Source organism: Bos indicus x Bos taurus, chromosome 1 (genome assembly GCF_003369695.1).
Source record: "Bos indicus x Bos taurus breed Angus x Brahman F1 hybrid chromosome 1, Bos_hybrid_MaternalHap_v2.0, whole genome shotgun sequence".
In the NCBI taxonomy this organism is placed as follows: Eukaryota; Metazoa; Chordata; class Mammalia; order Artiodactyla; family Bovidae; genus Bos; species Bos indicus x Bos taurus.
Genome location: NC_040076.1, coordinates 118,611,111 through 118,638,561, shown reverse-complemented (window position 1 = coordinate 118,638,561; position 27,451 = coordinate 118,611,111). Strand labels below are relative to the sequence as shown.

General features: G+C 44.4%; 1 protein-coding gene across 3 annotated transcripts in view; it reads left to right on the top strand.

Moving 5' to 3' along the window:
• Window positions 1-6,127: 6,127 nt before the first annotated feature.
• Window positions 6,128-27,451, top strand: part of GYG1 (glycogenin 1) — a 40,192-nt gene continuing 18,868 nt past the window's right edge. The window contains exons 1-5 of one of the 3 annotated variants that reach the window (XM_027543832.1): window positions 6,128-6,273; window positions 8,970-9,105; window positions 11,058-11,232; window positions 11,522-11,684; window positions 24,848-24,974. In XM_027543832.1, the coding sequence (XP_027399633.1) occupies window positions 6,267-6,273; window positions 8,970-9,105; window positions 11,058-11,232; window positions 11,522-11,684; window positions 24,848-24,974 (608 nt within the window). In that variant the 5' untranslated portion in view covers window positions 6,128-6,266. Of the gene's footprint in view, window positions 6,274-6,968; window positions 7,092-8,969; window positions 9,106-11,057; window positions 11,233-11,521; window positions 11,685-24,847; window positions 24,975-27,451 lie in introns of those variants that run through there. The other 2 variants (XM_027543823.1, XM_027543835.1) reach the window with 2 other exon arrangements.

Here is a 27,451-nt window from a genome sequence, read left to right as displayed (position 1 = left end):
TTTTTCCCAGATTTTTTAATTGAAATATAGTTAGTTTACAATACTGTGTTAGTTTCCAGTGTAGAGCAAAGTGATCCGGTTATTTATATATATATATATAGTATATATGTATATACATATGTGTGATTCAGTTTCCTTTTCAGATTCTTTTTCACTATAGATAATTGTAAAGCATTCAGTATAGTTCCCTTTGCGATACAGTAGCTCCTGTTGTTTACCTATTTTATATACAGTAGTGTGTATAAATTGGGCTTCCCTGGTGGCTCAGCTGGTAAAGAATCCTCCTGCAAGTAGGAGACCTGGGTTCGATTCCTGGGTTGGGAAGATCCCCTGGAGAAGGGAAAGGCTACCCATGCCAGTATTCTGGCCTGGAGAATTCCATGGACTGAACAGTGCATGGGGTTGCAGAGTTGGACACGACTGAGTGACTTTCACAGTAGATATAAGTTAATCTCAAACTCCTATCTTACAAAGAACTCTTACAACTCAAAAGGGTTTCCCTGGTGGCTAAGTAGTAAAGAATCGGCCTGCAAATTCAGGAGACTCGGGTTTGATCCCTGGGTCAGGAAGATCCCCTGGAGAAGTAAATAGCAACTGACTCCAGTATTCTTTCCTGGGAAATCCCTTGGACAGAGGAGCCTGGGGGGCTACAGTCCACAGGGTCACCAAAGAGTCAGACGTGATTTAGTAACTAAACAAAAACAGTAACTTACAACTCAAAAATAAAAAAACCAACTCCGTTAAAGGATGGGTAAAGAGTTTGAATGGACCTTTCTCCAAAGAAGATTCTCAAATGGCCAATACCACTCCAAACCCATTAGAATAGCCATAAAAAAAAAAAAAAATAACGTGTATTGGCTAAAAAGTAAAGAAATTAGAACTCTCCTACTAGTGGGAATGCAAAATGATCCCTATACTTTTGAAAAGTCTAGCCGTTCTTGAAATGTTAAACACAGAGTTACTAACTGATCTAGCAATTCTACTCTTGGTATATATCCAGGAGAAAGAAAAACATATATTCACACAAAAGCTGGGAAACAAATATTCATAGGAGCATTACTCATATAGCTAAAAAACAGAAATTACTGAAATGCCCATCAACATGTTTATCCATGATATGAATAATTAAAACTGGTATATCCATATAATGAAATATTATTTGGCAATGAAAAGAAATGAAATACTAATAATGCATGCCACAAGATTGAAGAATCACAAAAACATTTTGCTAAGTGAAAGAACCCAGTTATAAAAGACTACACATAGGCAAATCTCTATAGACAAGTCTATAGAGACAAAAAATAGATTAGTAGTTGACTGAGTGCTGAGGAAAGGGGAAAGAAAAAGGAATGATTGCAACTGGTTATAGGTTTCTTTGGGGTGATGAAAATATTCTCTACTTATATTGTGGTGATGTTTACACAACTCTGTGAATATACTAAAAACTAATTGTGTGCCTTTTTTTTTTTTTTTTTTTTTCGGTCACACCTCATAGCACGTGGGATCTTAGTTCCCAACCAGGGATGGAACCCATGCCGCCTACAGAGTCATAACCACCAAATGCCAGGGAAGCCCCTAATTGTATACTTTAAATAGCTTGATTTCACAGTATGTGAATTATATCTCCATAAAGATATAATGATACTTCTTTAATGGCAAAAGCAAGAGGAACTAAAGAGCCTCTTAATGAGGGTAAGAGAGGAGAGTGAAAAAGTCAGCTTAAAACCCAATATCTTTAAGGGGAAATGGTGGAAGTAGTGACAGATTTCCTTTCTTAGGGCTCTAAAATCACTGCGGAGGTGACTGCAGCAATGAAATTAGAAGACAACTGCTTCTTGGCAGGAAAGCTAAGACAAACCTAGACGGTGTGCTAAAAAGTGAAGACATCACTTTGCTGACAAAGGTCCGTATAATCAAAGCTATGGTCTTTCCAGTAGTCATGTACGGATGTGAGAGCTGGACCATAAAGAAGGCTGAGAACCAAAGAATTGATGCTTTTGAACTGTGGTCCTGGAGAAGACTGAGTCCCTTGGACAGCAAGGAGATCAAACCAGTCAATCTTAAAGGAACTCAACCCTGAATCTTCATCGGAAGGACTGATTCTGAAGCTCCAATATTTTGGCCACTTGATGTGAACAGCTGATTCATTAGAAAAGACCTTGATGCTGGAAAAGATTGAAGGCAGAAGAGGGTGACAGAGGATGAGATGGTTGGATGTCATCATTGACTCAATGGACATAAATTTGGGAAAACTCCAAGAGATGGTGAAGGACAAGGAAGCCTGGCATGCTGCAATCCGTGGGGTCACAAAGAGTCGGACATGACTTGGTGACTGAACAACAACAAAACTTTCTTTTAAGGTAATGTAGCTGGTCACCAAGCTCTTGCAACTTGTGGAGTTGGAACTCCAACTCTTGAGTAAAGAATGGACTCCTTTAGGCCTCCAAGGATAATATATCTTGAAACTAAGCTTCCAGTTAGATATGAACAGGGTTGTGGTCACTGGCAACAATTCCAGGAATGGATTTTATGTATTATCAATTAAGGGAAAACTTTTAGGCTGTCAGTTACCTAGTTAGTTCCTGTGTTTGGCCAGATGCGGTGTATTTATTCCATGGACTGTCTGTGGGAACTCTTTGTGTCTTAGGGCCGCACATTGCCCTCTGCTCTTGATTATATTTCCAGGTCAGTTGTTCCCACCATCAATTAGCATGTGTGCTCAAGGGAATGCAAACTGATTTCAGCATTATCTTAAACAAAACATAATCAGGAAGGTACGTATCCTGCCAAAAAAAATTACATAATGCATTCCAAGGCCAACTAAAAATTAATTTGGACCAACCATGCTGAGTATATGGATTTAGCAAAAGTTTAAATGGTTAATAGTTCTGGGTACTCTTGTAGAATACCAATTTTTTTTTTAACCTTAAATCTTCTTTTAGGAATCAGAAAATCTACAAGTTTAAATTTCACAGAAAAACAATAAACAAATGAAAGTCTCAAACATCTGTCTCGGTACATGTATTAAGGTAGTATTTGCAGGTAGTATCTATCTACCACCTGCAAAGCCTTATAAGCCAGAACGTTTGAATACCTACTTGGTCCACAGCCTGGGACATCACCTGAGAGATCCACCCCAAACCACTGAGTCAGAATCTGCATTTCAGCAAAATCCCCAGGCAATTTGTGGTCACATTAAAATTTGAGACGCTTTGATCTCATAATTCACGAAGCTCAATGTGGAATAGCGTCAGGAAAACTGGTCAGTGGGTCACTATTAGTAATCTCAATTAAGACAACATCTAAGAATAGATTGTAGCAACCTCAAAATGCCCCTATTTGACTCAATGTGGTAAAAGCTGCAAAGTCTCTGTTTCTGTAACTCTGTTTCATGTAAATGTTTTTCTCATATGAAACACAGGAAAGGAGGCTATGGTGACTGCTTTTACTGAAACACTGCGGGTTGGTGGGGTGTGGGGTGGGAAGGGGGTTGGGGGGAGTGTGGAGCCGAGAGGAGCTGTTCCTAAGGAAAGCCTGCTAGTTCTAGTTGTCCACAGCTCTTCCTCTAGGCTTTGCCCTTCTGGCCCCAGAACCACATCCTGTGGGAGCCCAGTATGAATACTTAGACTTCAAGCAGCAGGTGGTTAACTGTCGTAAGGGTAGGAGGGTTCCTGGGTGAAAGAGGAAAACCTCACTCTCTCGAGTCCACTTATCAGTATGGAAAAGAGCAATTCAAACCTGAAAGCACCACTCTGTTTTCCCTTTCCCGGTGCATATGTGTGCTAAGTCATTTCAGTCGTGTCCAACTCTTGGCAACACCGTGGACTGTAGGGTTCGAGACTCCTCTGTCCATGGGCTATTCCAAGCAAGAATACTGGGTTGCCATTTCCTCCTCCAGGGGATCTTCCTGGCCCAGGGATTGAACCTGCGTCTCTTACATGTCCTGCTTGGCTGGTGGGTTCTTTACCACTAGCGCCCCTTTCCTCTCCTCAGGTAGGTGCAACTCAGCTATAGCCTTTTATCTTCCTTGCGTGTTTGCTAAGTTGCTTCAGTTATCTCCAACTCTTTGGGATCCTATGGACAGTAGCCCACCAGGCTCCTCTGTCCATGGGATTCTCCAGGTAAGAATGCTGGAATGGATTGCCATTTCCTCCTCTAGGGGATCTTCCTGACCCAGGGATTGAATCCTCATCTTTTTTATCTCCTGCATTGGCAGGCGGGTTCTTTACAACTAGCACCACCTGGGAAGCCTTATCGTCCTTAGAGAGCTCCAACTCTTCTAAACTTGTAGGCTTTGAGTAAGTGGTAATCCACTTACTGCACCTTCTCCCCACATTTCCACTTCCTTCAAAGGAAGTTTAGAATGCCAAGTAATCAGGCGGCGTTCCGAAGCAAATGAGTGGTGTCAATTGCTATGGTCAGGATGGGGGAAAGGAGTCAAGTCTCCCAGAGATGACATTTAAAATGCTGATTCCTGGGTTCTATTATTAAGATTCTGATTCAGGGGTCTGGGCTTAGAACCAAAAATCTGCCTTTTTAGCAAGTGCCCCCAAGTGATTCTGATGTAGGAAGTCCAGGCCTACACTTGAATAAACAGTGATATAATTAGTTTGGGCTTCCCTGGTGGCACTAGTGGTAAAGGATCTGCCTGCCAAAGCAGGAGACACCAGAGACTGGGGTTCGAATACTGTGTCAGGAAGATTCCCCAGTGCGGGAAATGGCAACCTGCTCCAGTATTCTTGCTTGGAAAATTCCATGGTCAGAGAATTCCAGGGTGGGCTACAGCCTACAGGGCTGCAGAGTTGGAAGGAGTTGTGTGAGTGACTAAGCACACATACAGGATTGGTTTGAGAATAGCAATACCACCTTAACAAATAAATCACTTATTCTAAAGCATCTGTTTGGTTGTTTCAACTGATGTTGTCAACTTCCTGTTTGGTTTCCATTCAGCAGACACTGAGCAACTATTGTTTGCAGAGAATTGTTTCAATACTAGCTGCTGCTTTCCTGTGTGATTGGACTGGATGGAAGAGATGGGAGAGAAGGGTATGATCACATCAGAGAACTATTTCTCAACTTCCTAGAAAAACGACAAACTCACCTTTTCATGATTTGTGAAACAGATTAACCTAAAAGACTGTACTACCCATAGTTTACTAACCTTTTGGGCACCAGAGTACCAGAGATGCCATGGTCTTGCTTGCAAGGTCAGTTCTGTAACAAAACTGCTGCTGCTGCTGCTAAGTCGCTTCAGTGTGTCCGACTCTGTGCGACCCCATAGACGGCAGCCCACCAGGCTCCCCCGTCCCTGGGATTCTCCAGGCAAGAACACTGGAATGGGTTGCCATTTCCTTCTCCAATGCATGAAAGTGAAAAGTGAAAGTGAAGTCGCTCAGTCGTGTCAGACTCTTAGCGACACCATGGCCTGCAGCCTACCCAAGCTCCTCCGTCCATGGGATTCTCCAGGCAAGAGTACTGGAGTGGGGTGCCTTTGCCTTCTCCGGATGTAACAAAACTGCTATGGTTCAAACCCTACTTTCTCCACTTACATGATACGACCATAGACAAGTGATTTTTCTGTGACTCAGCTTCTTCATCTGTAAAGACTATAGAACCTACTTCATTGAGTTAACGTTTGACAATTCAATGAAACACTGAAATATCTAATTGATGCAGAGGACTTCGAGAATCTAACGTACTGAAAATGTATTCTGTTTTTAGGTTAAGGCCACAAAACCGCTGTGAGTACACTGAGAAATGCTTCCGGAGGGTGATTTGGAATTCCAGGTGAAGAAAGTGCAGTTAAACTTTACGTTCAGATGAATTATTCTAACTGGAGTGATCTGGGGTTTTTGTTTTGTAAAGTTCCCTAATCCTTGGCTTCTTTGGGAGTTTGTCCCTGGGATGCCACACTCTGCCGCTAAAATCCCCCTCCAAAGCCCCAGCTCACGGTCTCAGGCAGGTGCCCCGCGGGAGCCGGACCAGGACTGGAGCGGCCACGGAGGTGGACGCGGAGCCCAGCCCCCCAGTGGAAAGGCTGGGTGAGGACCGGGGTCCCGCAGTCCCGGGGCCGCCTCCCCACGAGGATGCCGGCGGGCGCGGGGAGCGTGCGCGGCCACGTGACGGCCGCTATAAGAGCGCTCCGGGCGGACGCTCGGCTCCCGCCGCGCCTCCTCGCCGGCCGCGCTCGCTCCCCGCGCCCGGCGTCTCCGAGTCACGAACTTGCGGCTGCGGCTGTGGCGGCCGCCCGCGCCCCCGGCTGCACCATGACAGGTACGCGCCGCCCGCCGCTGCCGCAGCGCTTCTCCCCCCGCACCCGGCCCTCTGCCCCGGGGGAGCTCCCGGCAGGACGAAGACCGTCGCAAAGTTGCAGGCTGGCCGCAGCCGGGCGTGTCGCTTCCTGCGTCAGCCGCTGCCTCGCCGCCCCGGGGGCCCGAGCTGCCGTCCCGACCCGGAGCGCAGCCGAGGGGCCCCCGCCGGGCAGCGCCTGGGCCCTCCGCCGAAGCCCCCGTTCCTGCTTCCGTCTCCTTGCCCTTCCTCCTGCGCGCACCGTGAAGGGCGGGCGGGCGGGCGGAGCAGCTGCGGCGGGCTGCGTAGGGGCGGGGAGCCGGCTCCTCCGGGGCGCCCGGCCCGAAGCCGGAGAGCGGCGGGGTCGCGGGGCGCCGCCTCCACAGCCCACGGGTTGGAACCTCTGGAAAGGGGCGGCCGCGAGACGGGCACACCGGCGGCCCCGGCCCGGCTCCTCGGCCGTCAGTCCCGGCGCTGGCCGCCTCGCCGAGCCTATTTTTAGGCCTTTGGGGCTGGGTTGCGGGAAGCCGGAGCCCGGCGAGCGCCCCCGGGGAGCGGGACCCGCGCGGTGGGAAGGCGCCGGCCCACTTGTTGCAGAGTGTCCGGGCCGCTCGGCGAGTCTGCCCCCGAGGACCGCAGACCGTGCTGTTGAGTCTAATAGTGGGGTTATTACAGCCACTGAACTGCGGAAAGATTGCAGAAGTCACCCGGAGCTCGGCCATCTCTGGGAGGGTTTAGCCTCCTCCCCAGCTGTCATTGGTCTTTCCTTTGCTAGGTTTGCCTTGCAAACCTCAGTTCCTAAGGTTGTCCTGCTTCCCTCTTCCTTTGGGAAATCATCCATATCCTTGCTTCCTGAAAGCCTTGAATCCTACTTACCTGTAAACTTTTCTCTTTGATCCCCCGGTGTGTGTATGTGTGCTAAGTGGCTTCAGGCATGTCCTGCCCTTTGGGACCCCATAGACTGTAGCCCCTCTTGTCCAGCGATTCTCCAGGCAAGAGTACTGGGGTGGGTTGCCATGCCCTCCTGCATGGTCCTGGAATCAGGACCATCTTTGAGTTGAAACATCATTCATCATGCCCCAGGTTAAGCGCCCCTGTGGTGGGCTGACTAAAATATTGCTATCTTATGACGGGTTGAAGAAACGAGAACAGGCAGAGGTTGATGGGTATGTCAAGGGATGGGGGCCCTGTTCCGAGCTTTCCTAGAAGCAGATGACCCTGGAGGAGGGCGAGGTGCAGGTAGAAACTCTAGACCTTCTACTGCTTAACAGAGAATCCAAGGCTGTATGTGAAGGTTGCCCTCAAATCTGCGGATGGGGACTGTGCTGGCTCACTGGACAGCCTACAATTTCCTCTTACTTCTCAATGGAATTTGCCTCCAGGCTCCACTGGAAAATGGGCAAAGGGAGGAAGAGGAAACCTAAGACAGAATCAGAGTGACTTCGTTACAGTGTCCCAACTGCCCAGTTGGGCAACAGTGACCCACGTGAGCCCCAGCAGCACTGGATCCTTTGTGTTTGTATGCCCACCAACCTGTTTTAACGTTAAAATCCCTTTCGAGAGGGAATGTGTCCCAGAATCATCCTGGGAAGGACTAAAGAAATCCTAAAGGCTTGGCTGGTGGCCTTGGAAGGGTAAGGCCTGTTCAGGAGGAAGAATAATTCATGTATTTGCAACTAAGTGATTATTGGAGATTGATATTTGAATGTGGGTGTGTGTGTGAGAGAGAGGGGATTCCCTGGTGGCCAGGTGGTAAAGAATCCACCTGCCAAGCAGATGTGCGTTTGATCCCTGGGTCAGGACAGTCCCTGGAGGAGAAAATGGCAACCCACTCCAGTGTTGTTGCCTAAAAAATTCCATGAACAGAGGAGCCTGGCGGGCTACAGTCCAGGGGGTCACAAAGAGTCAGACAGGACTGAGCGACTGAGAACAAGCATGGGTGTGAAAGAGAGGGTTGAGGGGCCCCAGGGTACTGGGTAGGATGTAGTGCTTGCTTCTCCAAGGAAAAGGACGCAGGTTTGCTGGAGCTTGTGAGGTAGTCCCTAAATCCATTCAACAGTGATGGGCCACTATTTAGATGGAAGCATCAAGGAGGGAAGGCTTCTTGGGGGAAGTGATGTTTAAGAGAGACTCAAAGTGTCTCTGGAGAGATGGTTGGGTGACTGTGGAGTCTTTGCTCCAGGTTGAGGAAAGAGTTGAAAAAGCCGGAGGCTTGGCACACGTGAGCACCAGGATGAAGAATATGGGCTCTGCTTCAGATTCTCTCAGTTGAGGTTGTTGGCTGGGTTTGTTCTTGACTGAGAATACTGTCTATGATACCTTGTAGGACAAACAGAAAATGCACTTCTTGATCTCTTCTCTACTACCTGGTAATTGCCCTCCGGGTGTTAAGCTACTGTGTAGTCTGAGAATTTAGTGTGTCTGGACTCTAGATTTAATTTTTATAGCCTCTTGAAGGTTGCCAATGATCTCCTACTAAAGAATGGTATTGAGACACTCTGAAAGTGGGCACTGGGTTCTCTCTCCCACCCCCCATCCCCCAAGAGGTTCTTCCTTTATTAATCGAGCAGGTTGATCACAGAGGAGTTGATTTTGCCCAATTATTGGTTGACCAGGGTCCTGGGGTCATGTTTTCTAGTTAGAATGATGTAATGAATACCTTCTGTTTTCCTTGTTTTAAGATCAGGCCTTTGTGACACTGACCACAAACGATTCCTACGCCAAAGGAGCCCTGGTCCTGGGCTTGTCTCTGAAACAGCACAGGACCACCAGGAGGCTGGTTGTGCTCATCACCCCACAGGTCTCGGACTCTATGAGGTGAGGACCTTGCTGCCGGGCTGTTGGTTGGGCTCTGACATCACCTCCCCTGTTTCTAGCATCAGTGGACCTTAAGGCCAGACCCTTTCCAGAGATTGAGTGCTGGTGGAGAACGATGAGAGCTGCTGAGTGAAGGATTCCTGGGTCTGAAACCTCTTCCTGGCTCTTGGGAGATGTTCCACCCAAGCTCCATCTGGGAGGTGGAGTTCTGGCCCTTGTGCTTACTGATCACAACCAGGAGTTGGGCTCTCTCATAGGCAGGTCCTCTCCGGGTGATCCAAGTGAGTGATTCAGTCCAGCCGTTCCCTCTGTGTCCTCCTCCTTCACCTGCATACCTTTCCCCCAAAGGGAACAGGGGCTATTGTTCCTGTTTCCAGCCAAGCAAACCTCCCTTGCCTTTGAAAGAAAGAAAGCAGTTCTTGCCTGGAGAATCCCAGGGACGGGTGAGCCTGGTGGGCTGCCGTCTATGGGGTCGCACAGAGTCGGACACGACTGAAGTGACTTAGCAGCAGCAGCAGCAGCAGCAGTAGCAGTTTTCTCCACCACATCTGACACCATCTGACCTAATGATCTTTATTTACAATTCAGCAGACTAGGTATTTTCCAAAGGGCTCTCTGAATTAGGGGTCCTGCTAGGAGAGACCCTGAGGGGTACAAGCTGCTTGTTTATTGGGTTAGTGCATATTACTTTTTTGGAATTAAATTTTGAAGTATCTCAATCAACTGCCTTGATCCTCATACTAACTTATTTAAGAGTATCTTGCCACACTAGCACCTCTGTATTGCTTTATTTTTGCGTTCTTTTATCCCTTTTAGAAGTTGAAAATGCCCCTTTTGTGACTCTTTTCAAAAAATATAAGCACATGCCAAGGACCCCTGAAAAAGAGGCATTATATATGCATACGTATATCTCACACACTAACAATCTTGTTCCTAAAGGGTAATTTAGGAAAACCAAATTACGCCCAAACTGTCTCCTATGTGTATGTGCTAATCTGTAATCACTTTAGTGAGGATACTGTAAGAAAGTGGATGTAGTCTTAGAAACCAAGAAACCAAGCCCCCTTTCCTGTGGTAAGTGGTACACCAATCATTTCTTTCCAAGAAATCAAGTTTACAGTGTGAACTGGAACATATTTTTGTACAGCTTTGGAGATTACTAGCACAATACCAGTTTTGTTCTCCATGCTTGATATTGTTATAAACTTTCAGTGATGATCTGTCTTTATCCTGTGTTTTTTCTTGTGCTGAGTTTAGTGTCTCACCTAAGAAGTACACCCCGACTTCTCTCACCTCTGGCTTGCTTTCTAAAGTAAGTCTTTAGTTAATTTTGGGCAGAGATAGGTGTTATACCTCACAAACCAAAGTGAGTCTCTCATGCCAGGGGTGCTAAGCATATAATACATGCTGGTTATATTTGATGCAAAAGAATGGAAACCGAGTAATTGAGTCACTCAACTTCTTTTACGACACACAGTTTCAGGCAGTTGTCAGCTGCTTTAGCAAAAATTATTAGTTATAGGCGTCAGTGCAGATATTGTATGCCTTAACTCAGCATCACTTGGAAAAGTATTCAGCGGTCAGCAAGAAGCAGTTCTAATAAAATATCGTTAAAGACAGAGGCTGTTGAAAAGACATCTGACCAAACATGAGTTACATTTTTACAGGCTGTTTCACAATTTGACTGGTAGTCAGTGGTACGGAACTTCTTCTATGATAGTGTTTAAGACAAGTAGTTCATCCTCACCATAAGTCTTGACATTTTAGTGAAGTTAACTGCACATGCAAATTAAAAGTTTGTGCTGAAGTCAGAACATACTTAAGAGACTAACATACCAAAGTAATAGATTGCTGTAGTTGTCAATAAGCTAATAAGAATGCAGTCTTATGTTGTCTGGGTCATTTGTTCTGAAGAGATGCTAAGAGCTGTTTTCTGGATTTTATTTTGACAGGAAAGCTCTAGAGACAGTCTTCGATGAAGTCATTATGGTAGATGTCCTGGACAGCGGTGATTCAGCACATCTAACTTTAATGAAGAGGCCTGAGTTGGGTGTCACGTTGACTAAACTCCACTGCTGGTCACTTACACAGTACTCAAAATGTGTATTCATGGATGCAGATACTCTGGTGAGTATGACTTTGATGGCTGGAGAGATGGATATAGTAACTGAAAGCGGTTAGGCATGTGAAGAATGCTGTCGGGACTTGACAGTAAAGTTCAGATAAAACTGCTGTTGTGAAAAGTGTCAGGTGTTGAAGGAGAGTAGGAGCAGTCTGCCTCACAGGTGTCATCTGAAGAGTTAAAGACCAGCAACAGATTGCATCTTATGTGTTGGAGAACTTAGGAAGGGTTATGCTATAGAAGAACAGTTCTGAAATGCTTTCCCTTCTCCCCACCCCCTTACCCTTGAATCAGGTCCTAGCCAATATTGACGATCTTTTTGAGAGAGAAGAATTGTCGGCGGCACCAGACCCAGGGTGGCCTGACTGCTTCAATTCTGGAGTCTTTGTTTATCAGCCTTCAGTCGAAACATACAATCAGCTGTTGCATCTTGCTTCCGAGCAAGGTAGTTTTGATGGTACGTATCTGTTTTCCTTGTATCAGATAAGCTGTGAATAACTTCTAGGGGCTGCTCTTCTCAGGGAGTTGCTACGTTTCCTTGTGTCTACAAGATAGTGATACATGTGATAAGCGTTTTAAGTCGTGTTGTTCTGGGAAATAGTGTGTTTTGTGTGTGTGTATGCATCTTTTTCCTATAGGTACCTAGGCTGTTTTACAGACTTGCCATTCATTGATCTTCCTGTGCCTAAATTGGAGTATGATTAAAGCAACCATGATTATTCAGGAATTCAAAAGATCACGAAACAGATGAAAGAGTTTAACAGCTGTCTTAAGCCTGAGTAAACTGAAGTGCAAGAACAGGAGGACCCAGAATTGTTTCTGTGGAAATTTGAGGAATAAATTTAGGCTCTCATTCTCAGAACACAGGCTCTGTGAGTAATCTTTGTCTCCAAACTTTCACTGTCTATAAGGAAGTGCATCAGATAGAGTGCTATCTGCAAAGCTAAAGCATAGAACCTTGGCAGTCACCATCCATTTTCCGTAAGGCGTATGTGTATCTATCTATAGCTGTCAATATGTGTTTATATAGAAAGGTTATAACTGTGATTTAGGGCTTCAGATCCTTTGGAGAATTTTGGTTAAATTAATTAGTTAGGTATACTTCTATTTTGGCAACCCACTCCGGTACTCTTGCCTGGCAAATCCCATGGACGGAGGAGCCTGTTGGGCTGAAATTCATGGGGTCGCTTTTCACTTTCATGCATTGGAGAAGGCAATGGCAACCCACTCCAGTGTTGTTGCCTGGAGAATCCCAGGGACAGGGGAGCCTGGTGGGCTGCTGTCTCTGGGGTAGCACAAAGTCGGACACGACTGAAGCAACTTAGCAGCAGCAACTTCTATTTTAGGCCAGCCTCTAAAATAATAAATAATAAGTCACTTTTGTTTTTAACAGCACAAACCACAAAACTAGCAGTTAGTATGCAAAAGCAGCTTTTTTGAAAATAAATGTTGATGGATCCTTTGAATTAAGAAAAGACCCAGTTGTATCTAGGAAGAAGGATTTGTACAAGGAGACCCCCCTCTCAGCAGTGACTCTCTGTCAGATACTTGACACTGTGGCAGAAGCCAGGGCCAGGAGCATGGGGGTAGTCCAGAGCCCTGAGCAGACCCCAGGCCCTACTTTCCACTCCAAGAGCAGGTATGAGATTTGCAGTGAGTAGATCTTTTGACACCAGCAGGAATGACCATCCTCAACTGACATAAAGTTCAGCCCTGGATGCAGATATGGGGGTTCATCTCCCTTAACTAGTTGTAAAGTTAAAAATCACAATTTCAAATTTAAAGTTTTTGAATTAAAAATACATCTAGACGTTCATGGGATTGCTGAAATTAAGAAATTGGAATTTAAAACATTTTTGTGTGTTAGTCACTCAGTCATGTCCAACTCTTTGTGACCCCAGGAACCTTACCCTGCCAGGCTCCTCTGTCTATGGAATTCTCTAAGCAAGAACACTGGAGTGGGTAGCCATTCCTTTTTTTCAGAGGATCTTCCTGATCCAGAGATTGAACCCAGGTCTCCTGCATTGCAGTCGGATTCTTTACCTTCCCCACTAGGGAAGCCCAAAACAGTTTTAGTTAAATATTAAATTGAAATTGGGTTTTTGTTGTTGCTGTTCACAGAAATTGAATTCTGTTTAGTCATTTGAGGATTTGGAACAGCAGCTATTTGAAATGTCAATGAAAAGGAAGGAGAAATTTAAATCTCAATCTTGTTTCACTGTTTGACTAGTTTATATTCTATACCAGTAGTGCTAAACCTGGGGCGATTTGGCCCCACCCCCTGGGGACTTTTGGCAATGTCTGGAGACATTTTTAGCTGTCACAAGTGAATGGGAAGACAGGACTGGCATCTAGTGAGTAGAAGCCAGGGATGCTGCTAAACATCCTCCAACGCACGCCCCCACACCAAAGAATCATCCGGCTCAAGAGGTCAGTAGCGCCAAGGTTGAGAAATTCTGCTCAGTGCCAAGTCATTATGTGCCCTTAAAACAGTGAGCAAAAGTATCTGAGCCGTAATAAGTGGCAGCCTCTGACAGGAAGTGCATTTTTACTTTAAGCAACCTTAAGTGAGAAATAATGCGCTGAGTGCTCACTGTGGTTATGGCCAAATGTAACTTCTTCACTTCACTGACTTATTTTGTAGCTCCTGCTATTTTCCTTTCATATAAGGAATGAAAGTTATATTGGCATTTGAGTTCAAAACATGTATTTCTCTTGCTCACACAAAAATAGTTACCTTTGCACAGAAGGAAGATAAGAGTATTTTTAGCAGAAGTCCACTGTTTGTCTTAACCTTTGCGTCAGATTGTGGCTTTCTTCACCTCCTCTCATTAAATTTAAAGGAAGTAGCATAATCCTGCCAGAAATTTCATATAAATTATCAGATCTAATAAGTGAGTCGCATGCTACAGTAGATCTAGCTGCCTAAAATGCACATGATTATAATTGCGTAAAGAGAATCCACTTTCTAATTTTGAAGAATACTAGATTCTGTTGTCGCAAGATGAAAGTTTGGATGCCAGTGTGCCGTGATAAATTACTGGGTTACAATTTCAGAATATAAAATGGTTTAATTAGCTGATAGAAACCAACCTGGATCATGTATTTTTTCTGGAACCAAGAGGTACTAAAGGAATTGATGGTCCGTTGTTAAGAAGCAAGAACGTGTAAAGAGGGCTCAACTAGAAAGCGCTTTCTGCTCTTTCAGCTAGAATCTGAAACCGCAGGCGATTCTCTCTGTGCCTGGGAGCACATTCATTATTCAGCAGCAGGGTTTCCAGGAGCTGGCCTTTCTGGAGGGTGCTCCACTTACTGGCTCGTTGGTGGCAAAGGATTTGAATTTTTTCTGTGACTCATGGAAATACCTAGTTGAAAGAGGTGAAAATTCAACTATGTAGATAGGAGCTTATGCTTATTCTTTTTTTAAATGTTATTTATTTATTTATATTTTTGACTGTGTTAGGTCTTCACTGCTGCATGGGCTTTTCTCTAGTTGTGAAGAGAGGGGGCTACTCCCTGGTTGTCGGGAGAGGACTTCTCGTGGTGGGTTGCAGTGGCTTTTCCTATTACCGAGCACAGGTTTCAGTAGTTATGGTCCCTCGGCTCGTGGTTTCTGGGCTTAGTTGAACCAAGGAACTGACGTCAAGCTCTCAGTGCAAATGTCACGCCACAGGCTCTGAGATGAGCACTTTCAGGCATTTCCTTTCACTTTACCATACATTTCCTAATACCCACAGATATCTCCCCCCACCCCCAGCCCCCAGGTGTACTGAACAGGGGTCTTCAGTCCTAGCATTTTTAGACTGATATTAAAGAAAACCTGTTTGCAGATACCTATAGCTCTGTCTGAATGTCTTGCAAGTTCTGCTTAATCTCCTCATACGTTCAACAAAAATTGATGGGGCCTGATGTCCACTGACAAGCCACGTGGGCTGCTGATGGCTGAGTATTTGCAGCTGCTTCTGCAGCCCTTCTCATGTGAAAGAATGTGGCTGTCAAGGCTTCTAATCACCAGTCCTCTAATCACACCACACCCTTGCCTCTGACCAAGAGGATATTCCTAATATGGCAAATCATGCTAGGGACCTTGACATCTTTTTTCTTCCCCAATATCTATAGAGTGTTAGAAATTTCGAACTAGTGACTTCATACCTAACTCATGGCTGGCGTTTAATTTCCCACAATGAGGTGTCTAACTTCCTATGCTGTTAATATTTGTGGACTGTCTTGCACTTACTTCATAACCAACATTACATGTTTTCTGAAGAGTTATATGATAACTATTGCAAAACACATATACAGTAATATTTTATAGACTCTGACAAGATAAGGTCGACTTCAGGACTTAACAGTGAGAAGGAAAAGAGGTGATGATTTTGTAGATACTAGTCAGCAGTTTTATCTCCACACATGAGAGAGTACAGTAAGGCTGATTCACTTGACTCTTCATTTGATTAAGTTAATCTGGATGCAAGTTGAGATTTTTATTTCCTTTTCTCCCATGACTCCAGAGTATCCTAAATTAAGGATGCCTATACAGTTGAAATCATTGTATGGCATCACTGACTTGATGGACATTAGTTTGAGTAAGCTCCGGGAGTTGGTGATGGACAGGGAATCCTGGTGTGCTGCAGTCCATGGGGTCGCAAAGAGTTGGACACAACTGAGCAACTGAACTGAACTGATACAGTCGAAAAGTTTAGTGCTTGACAGTTGCTGTATATTAAATTTTGTTTCCATGTGTTACCTTCAAAAACCTAAGTGAAAAATTAGAATTGATATTTTCCAATTTCAAGTATCCATCTTTAAAAAAAAATGGAATTCTTAGTGTAGTCTAAATATCCTAAGCTTTTTTTGAAGTCATGACATTTTGGTGTGTAGTTGAATTTTCAAAAAAAAAAAAAATGAACAGTAAATTGGTGTAGAATGTTAGGTATGGTTTTCCTTCAGCAGAATCTAAAATCTGCTGTGAGGTCATTAAACTGTGTGTTTCCTATTCTGATTTTTAAGGGGTCACTGAGACCCTTAAACTGAATTTTTTTCTGTGCTTGGAAATGTAAACTGGGAGAGTACAATGAAGTTTTTAAATAATTTTAAAAGAGTTTGTTCTAAATTCTAAGTTTTAAAGTGTAAAAGTGACCCCAGTGTTCTCTAACCTTTGCGATTAGTTTGGATTCAAGCTGTCCAAAAAAGTAGTGAAGGAGAGAGATATTCCCAGATAGTACTTGTCTTGTTCAAACCAGAGATGCTCAGAAATTCAGATGTGCCTCACCTGGTCCCCTGACTTGAAAGGTTCCACTTTGACAGGTGCTCATGGTAGGCTTTCCCCAGTGGCCCACAGACTAGGCTACTTGTGGCTATATAGGCCTTAAGCTGTGTTGTCAGTTGCTTGAAAATTACTCTGTTCTCTTGTGTTTATATCATTCAGTAAGTAAATTTTAATTGATAGTTTGGGTAGTATATTGAATAAAGATGAAAAGCAAAAGTCATATCATGTAGCAAAATAAATGAGTACACACAGGTTTTAAGGGCTATTTTTATCTCACTGTACCTACCCATGAGTATTTTTTTTTAACTTAGCCATCTGTTTCTAGCCTCGTAACCAGCAGAGATCATGAACTCGAATAGAGACGGAAGGAAGAACTAACATGTTCATGTGTACAGGCTCTTAGGGAGGTCATTTTACTTCTTCATTTATTCCTTAACAGTTTTGTGAAGTAGTCATTTATTTATTCATTAGTATATTAATTCAATAGATGTTTATTGAAGGCCTGCTATATGGCTGTACTGGGCACCGGCATCGATACAGTTTGGACAGCCTCTTGCCAGACAGTCTGGCAAGGTGTGAAGCAGACAGTCTATCTTGAAGCTATGGCTGGGTTGTATGAGTGTAGTTTTATGTCTTCTCTTCCAATGGATCACCACATGCTGCAACATTCATGAAAATATATCCTGGGAATGATACAGGATGGAGGAAAATATTATACTGGCTTTATTACAGATTAATTACTTAAAATGCATTGCCCTGACTAGAGAAAGCAGTTGATATATTCCTCATTTTAGAGATGAGGACACTTAAGTCTTCTATCTCTGCAGCTACTGTTTCTCCCCTCTAAACCATAATGTCTAGAAATATTTTGTCTTTTTATTGTTAAAATAGTGGATGTGTTTTATTTGATGAATGAGATATGGTTGATTTATAATATATATAAGTTTCAGGTGTACAACATAGTGAGTCACCATTTTTAAAGGTTACACTCCTCTCATAGTTATTACAAAATATTGGCCATATCCCTTGTGCCAGACAGTCTATCCATGTGGCTTATTTTATACATAGTAGTCTGTACCTCTTAACACCCTGACCCCTATCTTGTCCCCACTTTCCTTTCCCCACTGGCAACCGTTAGTTTTCTGTGTCTATAAGTTACTTTGTCTTTTTTAATCAGCAGCACAGTTGATAGTCTCAAATTGTTTTGTGGGTTCAGAAGTATTTTTGCAAATGATTAATTTTGTTTTTGTTTCTGTAATCCATTCCTATGGTATTGAAAAAAAACCATTTGAGCTCCTCATCTGGGGAAGATACTAAGTTTAAGGGCTAGGAATATATAAGTAAATAATACAGTTTTTTTTTTTTTATCCCTACCTGTATAAACCTTGTACACTGTATATTTTATGAGACCTTACATTTAACACCTAATTACACAATTATGTAATCGTGAATCTGATAAATTCAGCGTGCTAAAAGAATCTAGACTTAGGAGGAGCTGCCTTAAATTGAGAAAGTGAAATTTAAACCACAAATAAGTGTTCCCTTGCATCTATGTAATTATTTAATAGCTTGATTATTTAAAATATTTTTTACAGTGAGAAACAAAAGCTGAACATGAAATGGTAAAATAAATCAATCGTTCTTCGTTTAAATGGATTGAGGCCAGCGAGATGCAGTGATGCTAAGACCAGGGCTCAAAGTACCTGGATTCCCATGAGCCACCTGGGTTAATCCGATGATCCTTAGTAAACCTAATGGAAATATCCCCAAGAGATGGAACACTCACAGACAATAACTTAGTATCCTTGGCATGCTCTCTGTCGACAAGAGTGGTAACACCTGCCGAGCATGTTATAGGAATTCAGTGTTAAGGACTGAGTCACATTTTCATTTCAGCATTTGCCTATCTCTTGCTTATGTTGTTCAGTCACTAAGTCACGTCCAGCTCTTTGTGACCCCATGGACTGTTGCCTGCCAGGATCCCCTGTCCATGAGATTTTCCATGCAAGAATACTGGAGTGGGTTTCATTTCCTTCTCCAGGGAATCTTCCTGACCCAGGGATCAAACCTGCATCTCATGTGGATTCTTTACCACTGAGCCACCTGGGAAGCCCATCCCTCTCTTATAATATTAACCATATTTTGCTTTACATTGTTTGCTTGGTTTATGCTCTTCTACTCCCTGATTAGGTTGAAAACCATTTGAAAGCTGGAGCCTATTTTAGTCATCATCCTATAGTACCTATATGTAATTTATATAACCTCAGACATTTTCTATAGAAATGACATTTCTAAGAGTTACATTCTCTAATATAATAAAATTTAAAAAGGGTCATTCTCTAAAAGACCCTAGACCAGTGCTTCTCAGATTTTAATATGCAAACAAAGCATCTAAGGATTCAGATGAGCATTCTGATTCTGTGGGTCTGGTGGGATTGGGGACTTACTGTTCCACAGTTCTGTCAAACTCATGTGATGCCCCTACTTCTGGATCCGTGTGTTGAGCAACATGGTTTTAGGGGAACATTTCCTTGGGGCTGAGAAATTCAGGTTCATGTTTAAACCAAAATTCATCCCCCTACTCCTGCCCTGCTATTCACAGTAGGCAAGCCGGCTGCCAACAAACTATGGGAAAACACACAAAATACTTAAGCACTGAATGCTGCTGCTGCTGCTAAGTCGCTTCAGTCATATCAGACTCTGTGCGACCCCATAGAAGGCGGCCCACCAGGCTCCCCCGTCCCTGGGATTCTCCAGGCAAGAATATTGGAGTGGGTTGCTATTTCCTTCTCCAATGTATGAAAGTGAAAAGTGAAAGTGAAGTTGCTCAGTCGTGTCCAACCCCATGGACTGCAGCCTACCAGGCTCCTCCGTCCATGGAATTTTCCAGGCAAGAGTACTGGAGTGGGGTGCCATTGTCTTCTCCGTAAGCATTGAATAGTGCACACATTAAAAAACATAACAGCACTCAATTCCATTTCTGTCTCATAAAATAATGGACACAGTTCTGATAAGTGCTGTGATATGTTCATGTTTATCAGGTTCATGACTCTGGTCAAAAGACCTGGAAATACTGAGTGGTTGTAACGTTATCACTAGCACTTGGCCAGCCTGGGGGAAGGAAGATACAGAATTCTGATGTTTGCTTTTGTTGCAGAACAGGTGCCATGCGTCTCTCGTTCCATTTCCTTTCTCTCTGTCTCTCACCTGTGTCACCACACCCACGCTTGCTGGATCACAGCTGCTGGCGTGTCTGCTAATCACGCTTGTTGGTTCTGAGCTGATTGAGATGAACAGTGTCTTAACCTGTCAAAATAAATAAAGTTGCCTCTGGAAGCCTGACTAGAATGTACTGGACAAAAGTCCTGGGGTTTTCATTGGGAAAATTCAGCAGCCTTCATTATATCCTTGTATGTCTTATAGCAAAGACCTGCTTAGATTTGTATTCTGCTTTAAAGTGTGCTCGAGTTTAGGGACTTCTAATGAAAGGATATTGATAGCACCAAACACAGATTTTTCTAGTGAAACTAAAACATAGTTTTGTATGATCTTGAAATGTGCAGTTGTATATTTGGGAGAAGATGGTTAGATGGCTGAATTTAAAAATTATATAAGAAGCCATAGACTTCTAGGTGGTATTTAATTCTATTTTTAATCCACAACTTCTGACTAAAGGGTCACTCTTCATAGTCACATAATGAAGGCAGTGGCCATGGAAGTTTCATGGTCTATATGTTCTGTGCCCTGAGAGGTAGGGTCCTTGTTAACGGTGTAAGGATGAACCATTTGAATGCGTACCATTGATACACACATCTGCTGCCCTGTCTCTTCCACTTGTTGCTTGTTTCCTGGTCTAGCAGTGCTTCTCAGCCCTGCCATGGCACACAGCTGAGGGACTGATGGTATTCGGAGAGTACCTGAGAGTGAACGGAAGCGGCCGTTTGTGGCTGGAGGCAGCTGGCCAGGGACTCTGAGGGATCAACAAAACTCTTGACTCCTGTTTCCCAGGCTCACCCTGTTTCCCAGGCTCACCCTGTCCTGCTTTATACTTACTCTTCTGACCTTCGTGGAATCGGATTTCTTCTCTGCGTTACAATGTCGTCAGTAGTCATTTTAAGTGGAATTGCTTAATTTAAAAAGAAAAGTCTTTAAATATGGCAGGAAAAAACAAGTAGTAGAAAAAGATATGTAGTCTGATGCCTAGTTTTATGAAGTTCAAAAACAAGTGAAAACGCATGTATTGTCTGGAGATACACACACACGTGCTCAAGGAAATCACGATGATTACAAACAAATTTCATAATAAATAGTTCCTTCTGGGATCAGGGGCAGTGAAATTGGGTAAGGGAACCCCCACAGAGAATTTAAACAGTGTTGGTAATGTATGAGTTTTTCAGTTGGATATTGGGTATATTTAGTGTTGTTGTTGGAGAAGGCAATGGCACCCCACTCCAGTAGTCTTGCCTGGAAAATCCTATGGATGGAGGAGCCTGGTAGGTTACAGTCCATGGGGTCACAGAGTCAGACATGACTGAGCGACTTCACTTTCACTTTTCACTTTCACGCATTGGAGAAGGAAATGGCAACCCACTCCAGTGTTCTTGCCTGGAGAATCCCAGGGACGGGGGAGCCTGGTGGGCTGCTGTCTCTGGGGTCGCACAGAGTCAGACAGGACTGAAGCGACTTAGCAGCAGCAGCAGTGTTGTTGTACGCTTTATAACCTACACATATATTTTTCTTTTGATAATATACTTCATACTGAAAATAAATAAGTGAAAAATGGAAAGAAAAGGTCTTGGCACAATTCTCATTCTTCCCCAATTGTATTATTAATATGCTAGAATTACAAAAATAATGTAACAATATTAAGGAAAAGTTGGAGTGAGGGAACATCGGTAACACCAATCCCCTCACACTGCTACTGTTGTTGGATTTATGATCTTCTGGTAGGAATGTGTATGTTCTTGGGGCTTCCTCAGTGGTAAAGAATCTGCTTGCCAATACAGGAGACCCAGGAGATGAGGGTTCGATCCCTGGATTGGGAAAATCCCCCAGAAAAGGAAATGGCAACCCACTCCAGTATTCTTGCCTGGAGAATTCCACGGACCGAGGAGCCTGACGGGCTACAGTCCATGGGGTCACAGAGAGTCATACACGACTGAGCACGCGTGCGCACACACACACACACACACACACACACACACACTCTTATGTTCTTAGTTATAATCATAATGTGTCGTTGTTTATTTTTATATTACACAGTATATTGATGGTCTTTATAACCACTGGTTTTAATGGCTGAATAATGTTCAGGGAGTGGTTCAGTTCAGTTCAGTCGCTCAGTCGTGTCCGACTCTTTGCGACCCCATGAATTGCAGCACGCCAGGCCTCCCTGTCCATCACCAACTCCCAGAGTTCACCCAAACTCATGTCCATCAAGTCGGTGATACCATCCAGCCATCTCATCCTCTGTCGTCCCCTTCTCCTCCTGCCCCCAATCCTTCCCAGCATCAGAGTATACTAACCACTCTTCTATGGTAGAAAATTCAAGTTGTTTCAGCTTTTCTGCCATTAATGTCCTTCATGGTTCTTTTTTTCATTCTACAAATAACTTACCCATGTGTAAGGCATTCTGCTAGCTGCTAGAATTATAATGATAAGCAGAAAGAGCCATAATCTCTGTCCATGTGGAATCTAGAATCTAATGACTAACAGTTCTTGATGGCATTTTGCATTTTAGTCACATTAATTTTTGAACTTTAAAAAAAGTTTTTTGAGTGAATTGTAGATTTACATGCAGCTTTAAAAAATGTATAGAGAAACCCCACATATACTTCATTCACACAGTTTCCCCCAATGGTAACATCTTATAGAATTGTAATTCTGCAACAGGAATTGATGCATTGACACAGTCCACCAACCTTGATTCTCTGTTGAGCTACTTGTCCCTTAAGTAATGGAGGCCTATCAGAACTTTCTGATACAGAGAGATCACTCCATGTGAGGTCACTCCAGACAGTTGCTCAATGATGCCTTTGATCCATAGAGTTGATCGAAGGCATTTGGAAAGGATGGGACACACAGGATAGGTAAGGTACGTTTGGACTTTAAGCCTAATGCCCTGATCTTACTACTTAGCTCTCAATATTAAATACATCTCCAGATCTTTAAAGTCTTTTTCAGAACCAAGAAAAATCAAATAATAATGACAGCCAATTCGGGTATGTTTAGAAAGGAAACTAGGTCTTAGTGCAAAGCGAACCAGGAAGGGAAGTATCTGGGGGGTTTACCAGCCTTGCACTTTGAAAGAGCAGGATTCTGCTTGCCTGTCGCCCTCCCTCCCTCCTAAGCACACATACACACACCTGCACACACCTATGAACACCTGTACACCTGAGCTGCTATTCTGATTCACGGGAGACTCTGGTTCTGGGTGTTTCTTAGGCTCATGAGCCTAAGGTGAGAAGCACGTGGGCTCTGTAGTTGAATGTGTTTTGAAGTGATGGAGAAGGCAATGGCACCCCACTCCAGTACTCCTGCTTGGAAAATCCCATGGATGGAGGAGCCTGTTAGGCTGCAATCCATGGGGTCGCTAAGAGTCAGACACGACTGAGCGACTTCACTTTCACGCATTGGGGAAGGAAATGGCAGCCCACCCCAGTGTTCTTGCCTGGAGAATCCCAGGGACGGGGCAGCCTGGTGGGCTGCTGTCTATGGGGTCGCACAGAGTTGGACACGACTGAAGTGACTTAGCATGGCAATGACTTTTTGGTTACTTGTGTGTTTATGACTTAGGTCTTGCTCTTAGCTGTTGAGATTTTTATTGTTTTATTTCTTTTAAATGAATGGCATGGTCCTCACTATCTAAGCAAAGTGTGAGGTCCAGGAACCCCCAGGGTCTGAGCAGTCATCGTGCTAGGTGTCTGTGGCTGCTGTTGACGTTAGCCCAGTGAGGACTGACCTGCCTGGAGGTGTGTTTCGTGGCGGAAGGGTGCACCAGGGTGCCATGGCCTGCTGTCCATCAGCCTTCCATCAATGCTGGGGGCTTCAGAAGCAATTCTACTAAGTTTGCTCTCTTTTGGGCTTTTGACTTTTTCTGTACCATTTCTCTTTCTTTAAAAAAACATGTGCCATCTGACCTTTTAAAATATTTGTATTTATTTGTTCATTTGTTTATTTTTGGCTGCGCTGGGTCCTTTTGCTGTGTGGGCTGCTCTCCAGTTGTGGTGTGTGGGCTTCCCATTGTGGTGGCTTCTCTTGTTGCAGGGCATGGGCTGTGGGGTGTTCAGACTTCCGTAGTTGTGGCTCCCAGATTCTAGAGCACAGGCGTAGTAGTTGGGGTGCACGAGCTTAGTCGCTCCCCAGCATATGGGATCTTCCTGGATCAGGGTTCGAACCTGTGTCCCCAGCATTGGCAGGTGGATTTTTTTTTTTTTTTAATCACTGAGCCACCAGGGACACCCTGTCCCATCACTCTTTAACCTAAAGTCCAAAATCTTTAACCGAGAACAGTCTAAAATCGAAGCCTGGGGTGGTCTAGTTGTGGCCTACCCCTTGGAGGCCCACCTGGTGCCAGGTGACCCCGCCCTACTCTGCAGTCCACTTACCCAGGCCGCCTTCCAGGTCTTCTTTCCATAGCTGCACGTTTTGCCCTCCTCAGGTCTGTGGTGCTATGTAAGTGTTCTGCCTGGATCGCCATCTGCCCACCTTCTCTCCAGCTGCAGTTGTCAGCCCGCCTGTGCATCCCTCGGACACCCTGTGTATGTAGGCAGTTCTGGCTTACATACAGCATCCGCAGCCTGTCAGACCAAGTCTCAAGCCACTGCCACGTGCCTCATAGCACTCAGAACTTTGCCTCACTGCCCTCATCCCCATTTGCGATGGTGTTGTGGATTCTTGATTTGCTGATAGTGGTGCCTCCCACCCTACCCAGACTGTCCTAGAGATGATGGCTCTGTCTCTGCCCACAGCTGATTCTCTAGTGCCTGGGCTGGTGTCTGGCACATAGTAGCTTCTCAGTGAATATTTTCTCAATTAATTAACTCAGGGAGATGGCTGCCCTCTAAAATGTCCTTTGGGAGCATGACATAGAATTTGTTATTTTAAAAATGGAATTAGTGGGAATTTCCTGGCAGTCCAGGGGTTAGGACTCTGGGCTCTCACTTCGGAGGGCCTGGATTCAATCCCTGGTTAGGGAACTAAAATCCCACCAGCCTTGAGGCACGGCCAGAAAAAAAAGCCAAAACAAAAAAAATAGAATTAGCCTATTTATAAAGGTCCAGTTATATATTCCTGTAAAATTACTGACCTGTCCTTGAAGTCCGTGACTGTAATTTGTTTGTTTCTTTCAGGTGGGGACCAGGGTTTACTGAACACGTTTTTTAGCAGCTGGGCAACAACAGATATCAGAAAACACCTGCCATTTATTTATAACCTAAGCAGCATTTCTATATACTCCTACCTCCCAGCATTTAAAGCGTAAGTGCAAGGGGTTTAACTGTGGTGTGGGATGGTGAGGGCAGGGGGTGCGGTTCATATTTGGGGAGGGGGGGTGCCTCAGTGTCATTCTTGGGGCAAAAACAGGTGGAGACTTTGAGGAAAGTCCTTTCTCTCATAAGAAACTTGGCTGTGATGGGGAGGGGCCTTGCTGGTATTCATCACTTTACGTTTGGAGGAACCCAGAGGGCACTTTGCTGCCTGTGGGAAAAGGTTCCCATTGGTTCCTGGAAGCCAGGCCCTCTGATGAATCATCTCTCTGACACGGTCAAGAACACTTCTGCCTTGCACAAGCTGTTGAGCCTCAGCTCTCTAAAATGAGAGTGTGAACAGCTCCCTCTGAGGTTGCAGTCGGGGTGATATAAGATGAGTGGTGTCATGGTCAAGCTCAGGGCCTGTGGAGCTGGCCTCCTTCACTTCACATCTTGGAGAAGCCACTTCCTGGATGGTTACTAGTTACTGAAGTCGCAGCTTAGTAGAAGTTGTGCTTGTTACTGAACTCTCATCCTGGGTGTCCTCCAAAGGTTATTGTGAGCACTAAGGGAGGTGGCTCGGTCAGTCAAGAGTCTGCCTGCAATGCAGGAGACCAGGGTTTGATCCCTGGGTTGGGAGGATTCCCTGGAGAAGGAAATGGCAACCCACTACAGTATTCTTTGCCTGGGAAATCCCATGGACAGAGGAGCATGGAAGGCTGCACAGTCCATGGGGTCACAAAGAGTCAGACATGACTGAGCCACTCAGCCTGCCCAAGGGAGGCAATCATGTGAAGAGCTAAGAGAGGCTGGCCTCCCTTTGTTGTTGTGGTTCAGTCACCAAGTCGTGTCTGACTCTTTGTGACCCCGTGTACTGCAGCACACCAGAATTCCCTGTCCCTCATCAACTCCAAGAGTTTACCCAAGTTCATGTCCAGTGAATCAGTGATACCATCCAACCATCTCATCCTCTGTCGACCCTTCTCCTCTTGCCCTCAATCTTTCCCAGCATCAGGGTATTTTCCAGTGAGTCAGTTCTTCGCATCAGGTGGCCAAGGTATTGGAGTTTCAGCTTCAGCATCCGTCCTTCCAATAAATATTCAGGGCTGATCTCCTTTAGGATGGACTGGTTGGATCTCCTTGCAGTCCAAGGGACCCTCAAGTCTTCTGCAACACCTCAGTTCCAAAGCATCGATTCTTCGGCCTCCCTTAGCATTTAGTAATAGCAGGCGATGCGTCCTCTCTGGGAGGTGATCCAGCAATGCAGGCAATCTCCCAGCCCGAGGAGCAGCGTGTGTGTTCTCATTCTGCCATTTCCGTGCAGCGTCGGGAAGGCTCTTGGCTTCAGTCCACCATATGTAAAAGGAGGAGGGAAGTAAAAACCTCCCTCGTCAGGCTGTTGGGATAAAGCAGTTCATATACATAAAGTGCTCAGCGGACATTTGCTGTTTTTGCAACGTGCTCATTTCACACTGTTCCCTGTGTATTTCTAATTCAGCAGCTAATACAGCCCAGTTAACAGTGCTTGTCTCCCAGTGAGGGCCGGGGCGCTGTCCTTTAGGCTCTGACTCATTCGTGTGCAACCAAGATGATGATTCAGGCTTCTTGAGCAGAGGCCAAGCTGTCAGGTTGATCCTGAGACGTAGCCGTGAGCAGCGACACTCTGCTGAGTTGGGCTAGGCTCGTGATCTCTGTATCCCGCATGGGCGTTCCTGAGTGAGCAGAAAACAAAGGGTCTTTCACGCCTTGTGTTTCATTATCCAAAGTCCCCTCTAGATATCTTGCCCCGCGGTAATGAGCATGCCTGGGTTTTTGAGGCCGAAATGTTTCCTTTTGTGTTCTTTTCTGGGCAAACTCTGTCAACGTTACCCAGCTAAAGATTACAAGTATTTTGTGTTCTTTCCTCCCTAACTGTTCTCTTGGAGTGTGTGTCTCTGACATATTGCAGCCTCTTCCTTTCTAGAACAAAACAGACAGCCTCTCAAACCTACCAACTGTGGTCTGAGTAAGCAAACAGAACACAATTCACTGTCAAGGGATGAAATAGGAGATGCATTATCTCTGCCTCTAGTCCTTGGCCTTGTGAGGTACAAGCCTGTCTTGCTTGGAAGTGTGGACTTGATTTTCTCTAGTTTTGCTTTTAGTTTCAGATATACAGCAAAGTGATTATTTTTTTCAGATTATATTCCAATAAAGGTTATTACAAGATACTGAGTATAATTCCCTGTGCTTTACACTATATCCTTGTTGATTTTTTTGATGTATAGTAGTTCGTTAATCGTAAATTCCTAACTTGTTCCTTCCCCTCCCTGTTCCCCTTCGGTAACCATAAGTTTGTTTTCCATGTCTGTGAGTCTGTTTCTGTTTTGGATATAAATTCATTTGTATTATTTTTTAGATTCTATATATGAGTGATAACATAGAATATTCGTTTTTGTCTGACTTACTTCACTAAGTATAATATTTTCTCTGTGCCTGATTCTTTGT